We start from the raw sequence: 8,416 nt of genomic DNA on the forward strand, positions 1-8,416 counted from the left end.
TGTATAGACCTGGCTGTCCTGGAACTCACTCTGTAGACCAGGCTGGCCTTGAACTCAGAAATCCGCCTGCCTCTGCCTCCCGAGTGCTGGGATTAAAAACGTGTGCCGCCACACCATGTTGCCTTTGAGAACAGCGATATGTATGCCTGGGTGTCCTGAACACTTCCCGGTTGGATTACTTACCACTTTGGCTCCGTGACTTGCTGCTGTGGGTCGAAGTGCATCCCCACAGAGGGTGAAGCTCTGTGACCGGTGGTCCGTGAGCTTGTGAGGATGGCATTGTGCTTGGGAGTGGTAGAACCGAGAAAAACCCTTCTGCTCCCTTGACTGTTCTACTGCTGTATTCGGAAGAGCAGGGATGAGGGAAAAAGAGATGTAGGTAATGAATGGGTCCTCTGCCAATTAATTAAACCCAACTGAGCCAAATTAAAGTATAAAGACAGGTTTGTTGGGGGCAGCTTTTGTGGGAATTATAACAAAATGAACCTGCCAACTCTGCCATGCTGGACCACACTTGAGCGCTCCTACTGGCCCACTAACTCTCCAAGGCTAGCCCCCCTCCCCAAAGCATCTGGCTTGCTTGTCCTGCAAGCCACTATTTCCCTCTCTGCTATAATCCCCTGTAATCTGAGGTCCCACATTTCCAGTAACCAAATTGATCTGCCATCCTCAAGCTTTGTTAACACAATACCCAGTGACCCGGTAAAATCAAGACTCTTAAGCTTATAGTTAACCAGTTAGATTTATGTATCAATAAAATCACAATTTACAAGATGTCAATAAATAAATTTAGAGCCAACTGATGTTTAGATATTTAGAGCCAATGATAAGCTTTAACCCAATTATTCTAACCTTTTGAAAACACCATGTTGGACTCCATTTTCCTTCTCTCTCTCTCCTGAGACCTCCCTGTCTCTTCAACTCTTAGCTCCGCCTCCCTTTTTCCTGCCCAATCACAGGCCTTCCCTGCACTAATGTAATTGGGCAGAGAAAATCCCATGTGACAGGTAGCTCTCAGGCAGGCTCACCAGTCTCTCAGGAGGAGGGCTGAAATAGGGCCTTTTGAAAGGGGAGGACCATGAAACACTGGGGCATAGCCTTATTTGGTGTGTTTTAGGGCCCTATGGGGTGGTCGTAGGTCCTATGGTCACTTTGGAATCCGGAATGAGGAGCTGGCTTTATCCAGTGTTTTGTGCGGGCTTTTGGAAATGTGGGCTCCTGGTCAGAAGAGAAGGGTGGGGACCTTTTGGCCCTGGCCATTTTACCTTGGTCCTCAGACCTCCCGCCTAACAGATGATGGAGGAAAAGATCAGATTGTTGACAGCCTTTTGATTTCTTCTAGTTTCACGTGTGTGCTGTGCACGTGTGCATGTGTGCATGAAGCTCCTCTTGGGCATCCGTTCTCCATTGCTCCTCCACCTTGTCCATGGAGGCCGGAGTCCAAAGCTCCAAGATATGCATCGTCTTGCTAGCCAGCTTGCTCTGGGCATCCCGCCTCCAGTTGAGGGGCTAGTATGACAGGCAGGTCAGCATGCCCACTAGGCTTTTATAGAGGGTTTGGGGGAATCCAGACTCAGATCCTTGCACTTCTGAAGCAAGCAATGTAACCACTGAGTCATCTTCCAACCCCTGCTGGCCTCTGTCTGCTGAATATAATGTCATCACCGTGAGCAAATCAATAAACAACCTTTACAGCTTTTTTATTTTCCCCGAGATTATAACGTTTTTCTTCATATTCAAAGAGGAGTAACAGTTTCTCACCGTGTTTAAAACTTCAAGGCACTTGAAGCCTACGAGTTTGCAAAACGAAACAAACAAAACACACACACACACACACACACACACACACACACACAAAAAAAACTCAGCAGAAATAAAGTGTGAACCAGTCCCCGAGGCTGCATTCTTGTCTTCTAGAGGGAAGGGGGTTGGGGGATGGGGAACGGGGAGGGCTGGGAAGGGGGAGATGGGGGCCGGGGCAGGAAGGACACTTTACCCTGGGGTTCTGGTACTTCTCTGATGAATTGCTTTACTTCATGTTTTGCCTCACCCCACTGATCTCCCCAAACTCGAGAAGGAACACAGGAGTCTTTATTCATACTTGGGGAGTCCAGTGTTCAATGACCACAGTGTGGAAAGTAAAAATAAATCTGAAAAGAAACGTTTAAAAAGAAGGTTCTGGAAATCAAGTTTTTTGGTTTTTTTTGTTTTTACCAAGGAATCCCTTTTGTTGGGCTGCATTAACTGTGATCTAGGAGCCCTGCTATCAAGTTTGGTAGACTCTGGGTCCATCTAATATAGTCATATACTACATGTCCCTCTTGCAGATAAATATCAAATGGGAAGCACTTAGTCACCCTTTAATCACTGCTGTTCGAGAAATTCCCTTTTCATTTTAGTATTGTTGGTCAACATTTTAGAAACAATGGATAGAATCCATTTAGCACAGGAAACAGTAAGACTAGGGAGATCCCCAGACTCAAATCTTTCTTTCATTTTTTAAAATTATTACTTTTTTTTTTTTTAAATGGCCATTGGTTTTTTGTTTTTTGTTTGCTTTTTGTTTTGTTTTTGTTTTTGTTTTTATATGTATGGGTATCTGTGAAAGTATATTGTGAAGGGATCTTGAAGTTATAAACAGTTTTGAGCTGCCATGTGGATGCTGGGAATTACACCTGGGTCCTCTGGTAGAATAGTCACTGCTCTTAACCACTGAGCCATCTCTACAGCCCTCCCAAACAGTTTCCTTAAGTCACTTGAAGCTTCAGCTCTAGAAGGGGCCCTGGAGGCTGCACGGATGCTGTCAGATCTTCCCGTAAGACAGTGAATGCGAGGCTGCATGAAGTGATTTTTTTAATTGCTCATTGTTATTTTTTTTTTATTTATTGAGATATCTAAATGACACACTGAACAGAACTGAGGTGTCTTTGTCCCCACCCGGTGAGTTCATATCACTAATGGTGATAATGTTTGCTTGCTGGAGTTGAGACTATTTCATCAAGTACTGGAGTTAGGTTTACTGTGCTGACATTGTAGCATCTCCGACTGTAACACTTGCGGCTGTATTGACTTTCAATTTGTGTGGAATTCCGAGGACAACATCACTCTCAGAGTGCCTGTTCTGCGAGGATGTTACTCATCCCTCTGTGGGCGGGAGGCAGCGGCTGAGCTGTACCTTACTGCGTAGGAGGGTGGGATCCTTCATTTTTCTGGGCTTCCCTTAGGGACTCAGCTTAGTGTACATTTGTCCTTTGAGCTTCGGGATGCTTCCCAATGAATGGGACAAAGCCCATGTATATGTATAGGTATAGATATAGGTATAGGTGTATATACATACATACATACATACATACATACATACATACACGGTATGGGGAACGGAAGTCTCCCACCCAGCGTTCCTGCCCAGAGACCCCACTTGCTAAGCCAGGGCTGGACGTCAAAACGTGGATATTCATAAGAAGGATGGCAAAGGGTGATAAACGGGATATGGTGCCATGGAAGTTGAAATGTGAGTGTGGTTTGGAGTTTTTCTTTCTCCCAGAAAACAGCTCACAGCTACAACCTCACCAGAGAAACTAGAGGGATCTAATTAAGGAACACTGCTGATTTAAAGGGTTAAAGGGGGATAACAAGGGGTGGGAAGAGACAGGGAGGACCCAGGGAAAGAAGAAAGAAGCCTCACAGGACCCACACATCTTAGACCCACTGTGTATTCTTGAAGGCTCTGCAGGCTGGGGTCTGAGGCAAGGCGGACTCCCACCTTCTCTGATGGGATGGGGGACTCTCTCATCAGAAGAAAACTGCCTGAGTACTCTTAACACCCCCCCCCCCGCAAGTTCCAAGTGAATTCCCCACCCCGCCTTCCCGCTGCGTTCAGACACAGCAAAGCTCTCCTGGGAGGTTTTCTGAAAGATTCCCCTGGGTAGAGGGCTCAGAATGGGAGAAAGGGGAAAGCAGGTGATTTTCCCCACCCCAACCACCCCCCCCCCCGCATCCCCGAGGCGCCAAACGTCGTGCAAAGTTGGGCAGCCTTTTCTGTCCTCCAGGAACACCAGTCCCAGGAAGGCAAAGGGAGTGGACGCGGGGAGTGGGCGACGCGGGGACATCTCAGGATGGAGGCCACGGGATTGTGCGATGTGGGATAGTTTGCTCCCTGAGCTGGCTGCAGCAGGTTCTTGTTCTCCGACGTCCCTATGACCCCGGCTGTGCTCTCTCTGGGCACCCTGGCTGGCTGAGCCCCTGTCCCGCCCCCGTGCCAGGCCGGAGTGGGGGGCGGCGCCTGCTCTGGATAATCATTGCTCGTGGGGCGGCGGGAGCGGGGGTGGGCACCCCGGAGGGAGGGCGGCGGGGCGCGGGCATATAGGGGCGCGGCGCGGTGCCCTCCCGGCTCCCGCAGCATGCCAGCCCGCGCCCCTCCTCGCCGCCCGCCGCGGCTGGTGCTGCTCCGTTTGCTGTTGCTGCATCTGCTGCTGCTCGCTCTGCGCGCCCGCTGCCTGAGCGCTGAGCCTGGTCAGGGCGCGCAGACCTGGGCTCGCTTCGCGCGCGCTCCTGCCCCAGAGGCCGCTGGCCTCCTCCACGACACCTTCCCCGACGGTTTCCTCTGGGCGGTAGGCAGCGCCGCCTACCAGACCGAGGGCGGCTGGCGACAGCACGGCAAAGGTGCGTCCATCTGGGACACTTTCACCCATCACTCTGGGGCGGCCCCGGCTGACTCCCGGATCGTCGTGGCGCCGTCGGGTGCCCCGTCGCCTCCCCTGCCCTCCACTGGAGATGTGGCCAGCGACAGTTACAACAACGTCTACCGCGACACAGAGGGGCTGCGCGAACTGGGGGTCACCCACTACCGCTTCTCCATATCGTGGGCGCGGGTGCTCCCCAATGGCACCGCGGGCACCCCCAACCGCGAGGGGCTGCGCTACTACCGGCGGCTGCTGGAGCGGCTGCGGGAACTGGGCGTGCAGCCGGTGGTTACCCTGTACCATTGGGACCTGCCACAGCGCCTGCAGGACACTTATGGCGGCTGGGCCAATCGCGCCCTGACCGACCATTTCAGGGATTATGCCGAGCTCTGCTTCCGCCACTTCGGTGGCCAGGTCAAGTACTGGATCACCATTGACAACCCCTACGTGGTGGCCTGGCACGGGTACGCCACCGGGCGCCTGGCCCCGGGCGTGCGGGGCAGCTCCAGGCTCGGGTACCTGGTTGCCCACAACCTACTTTTGGTGAGTTCTAGGGGCCAGGCAGGGGGCCACCTTGGGGGACAGAGGGCCTCGGAAGTGCCAGAGCCACTTCCAGAAATCCTCACTTGAACCCATTACGAGGTCACACAGGTCTGACACTTTGCAGGCGGAGACCCCCCCACCCCCACCCTCAGTAGCTCTGGGGTTCTCTTCTAGAAGTGGAGTTAGAAACTGGGAGGGGGGGAATCCTGCAGCGCGTGCTTTAGGGCCCCTAGAGAAGGACACGGGACCCTTTCTCCACTGAACAAGTGTTTCCCCCCAGGTGTTGGGAAGTCGAAGTTCCTAGAGGTAATGGCCAGCAAGATTTGTTAGAATCAGCTGCAGGGTCAGAATAAAGAAGGTGAATGAAAGCAACACCCGTGTTCACGAGCTGCAGACCGGCGTTGCCCATGCGAGAGCTCTGGGTTAGTTCAGCAATAACCCGTCTTACTAGAGATTCAAGGTTATCTAGTTTGGCAGCAGTGTCAAAATCTTTGAACTGTTTGGGCTTAAGCTGTGTTTAGAGGCCCCTTCTGAGGCATGGGGGGGGGGATAGGAACTTCCTTGCCTCTATCACCAGTAATTGCCATACATCTGAAGACACCCCCCTCCCAACACACACACAGTGCAAAATGGACATATAAACACGGCACCGTCTACAGGGGAGTGCAGCTTATGGCTCTTCCAAAATCTGTGTTTCCACAGTGCTCTCTAGTTGAAGGGATTGCTCACCGATGGAGTGAGCAACCAAATCCCCCCAAGTAGTTCTGAACATCCTGAAGCCAGAGGCTACTTTTAAACACTTTCTAACCACTCCGGCACTTCAACTCACTAAGTTACAGAGCCAGGCTTGTTCTAAACACTTCTAATTAACCATAGACAATTGAGGCCAACCAGCGCTGGCCTATTGAGTCGACTCTGTGCTCTGGGCAGCTGGTAGTGAGATATTGACCAACTGACATTGTCAGCTTCACAAAACCCGTGTTTGATTGTAGTCTTGGTTTCATGTAGGTGTGTATTTTTATATACTGTTACTTTTACAATAGTGATACCTAAGTGGGGTCAATGTGCCCATCTTTTAAAGAAACCAACACGCCCTGGACTGAATCAGACCAGAGGAAGGACTGGTGTAGAAAAACTAGCGGTGGGGTGGGGGTGGGGGGGCAGGTTGATGAACTGAACCATCTTTTGAAGAAAAGACAAATTATCAGTTCCTGCTAGAGAGAGATTAGGGACAAGGATCCCTCCTTGAAATTTAAATGATGCAAGTTCTAGTGTCTGGAGTACACATAATAAATTCTATGTATGTGAAAGTGAGGGGTTGTAAGTCTGGTGATCAGTGATCACTTATAGCATGAAGGATTGCAATGAACTTTCTGCTGCTCCCTGTCAGTCATGCCTTTAACTTTGCAGTTGTATTTCTGGGGGAATTACACAAAGATGTTGCCAGACACTAACTGTCCTTTGTAGAAGTGCAAGTGGACTTTGTAGCCACAAGACATTAGCAACTGGCAGGCACGTGGCTTATTTTTGCTGGTGTTGCGCTTGAAACCCGAGTTACCGTAAAATATTAATTTTGCCTTTTTAATTCCTCTGGGTTTAGAATTTAGCCAGCCCGTTAAATTATTTAGAAGTAAGGCATCGCAAATGAATGCCACCGCGAACGATCCTTTTCTTTGGCTCTGAGTGCTGTTCGTTGGTGTTTGTGGAACAGGGGTGAGAAGTTCTTACTTTACCTGGAAAGAGTCAAGATGTGCAGATTTTTGGAAACGGGCGCTTTTGCTTTCGATACTGGTTGTTTTAGGAAGAGCTTTGGGGGGTCGCTGAGCCCTTGGGGTATTAGTTTGCCTCCCAGAGTGGAATGCTGGGAAACCAATCCCTTTCCCCTGCGCTGAGGTTGATCTACAGGTGCGCGTTGGAGACTGGGGCGTGGACGGACTGTCTACTTCATAGGAATTCCACAATCCTTTTCTGATGACTTGGGGGAGTCTGAGCGTGCGCAAACTTCCTGCCAGTTCGGAGGCCCTGTTCACAGTGGCGGTCTCATGTAAATGCTTCTCAGCTTCCTGGTGCTAACTTGAACCTTGACGCTGGTGGGAAGTGGGGTGGGGTTGGGATGAAGGAAGGTACTTTTTCCTTCCTTGCAGAGCATGGATGAAGCTGGCTGTTTGGCTCCTTTGGGTTGTTATCTGGATTTTCCTCTTCCACTGGCTGGCTGTCCGATGTCTCGGTTTCCATGATTCTTGAGATGAAGCTTTGACAGCGCGCCATCCCACGGTCCGGTCCGTAGCTGAGGAATCCAACCTGAGGGTGCCTCTGAGATGTTCCACTGCACATGGATTCCCGAGAGGTCCAGAATCAAGTCAAAGACACACCTGGCTCCACCTCTCTTCATTCAGAGGGGGTTTCTTGCGGGCCTTGGTATCAAAGCTCCCATCTTGACTGCTCTACCCCACCCCATTTCTAAGCCGTCGCTCCTGCTCTCTTAACACAATTCCTCGGCTCAGTTGTGAGACTGCCACTGCCTCAGGGTTTCTGTCGCTGTGATGGAACACCACAACCAATAGCAACTTGGGGAGGAAAGGCTTTATTTCATGTTACATTTTGTAATCCATCATCCGGGGAAGTCAGAGATAGGAACTGATGAAGAGGCCATGGAGAGGCGCTGCTTACGGCCTTGCTTCTTAGGCCTTGCTCAGCCTGCTTTCTGATAACACCCAGGACCATCAGCCCGGGGAGAGCACTACCCACACACATTGGGCTGGGTCCTCCACTAATTAAGAAAAATGCCCCACAGGCTTGCCTACAACCCGGTCTTAAAAGGCGTTTTCTCAATGGGGGCTCCCTCCTCTTAGATGACTCTAGGCTTGTGTCAAGTAGACATAAAACTAGGCAGCATGCCCACTCTCCCCTGGACGTTCCTTTAGTCTCCTGTACGCCTTCTTCACTATACCCAGAAAGGGTGGGATATCTAGGGCTCTGTCTTAGGGCCTCCCACTGGGAAGCCCTCCATATGAATCTTAAGACCTCACCCCCATTTTCCCTGTGCAATCCCCAGCAGCCAGATTTAGTCTCCAGCTGGGACTCCACTTAGCACCTAACTCTGATAGCCTTGTCCGCTTAGCTGGAGAGGGAGGTCACAAGTAACATGTTCAAGACTCTCCTCTCCTCTCCTCTCCTCTCCTCTCCTCTCC

The 8,416-nt window shown here is 50.9% G+C and overlaps 1 protein-coding gene across 3 annotated transcripts in view; it reads left to right on the top strand.

The window, feature by feature from the left end:
• Positions 1–4,400: 4,400 nt before the first annotated feature.
• The window catches only part of Kl (klotho), a 44,450-nt gene continuing 40,434 nt past the window's right edge, over positions 4,401–8,416 (top strand). For all 3 annotated transcript variants that reach the window (XM_029533799.1, XM_021187224.2, XM_029533798.1), the window contains exon 1: positions 4,401–5,225. In XM_029533799.1, coding sequence (XP_029389659.1) covers positions 4,401–5,225 — 825 coding nt within the window. The remainder of the gene's footprint in view (positions 5,226–8,416) is intronic.

The sequence above is a fragment of the Mus pahari genome, chromosome 23 (genome assembly GCF_900095145.1).
Source record: "Mus pahari chromosome 23, PAHARI_EIJ_v1.1, whole genome shotgun sequence".
Lineage (NCBI taxonomy): Eukaryota > Metazoa > Chordata > Mammalia > Rodentia > Muridae > Mus > Mus pahari.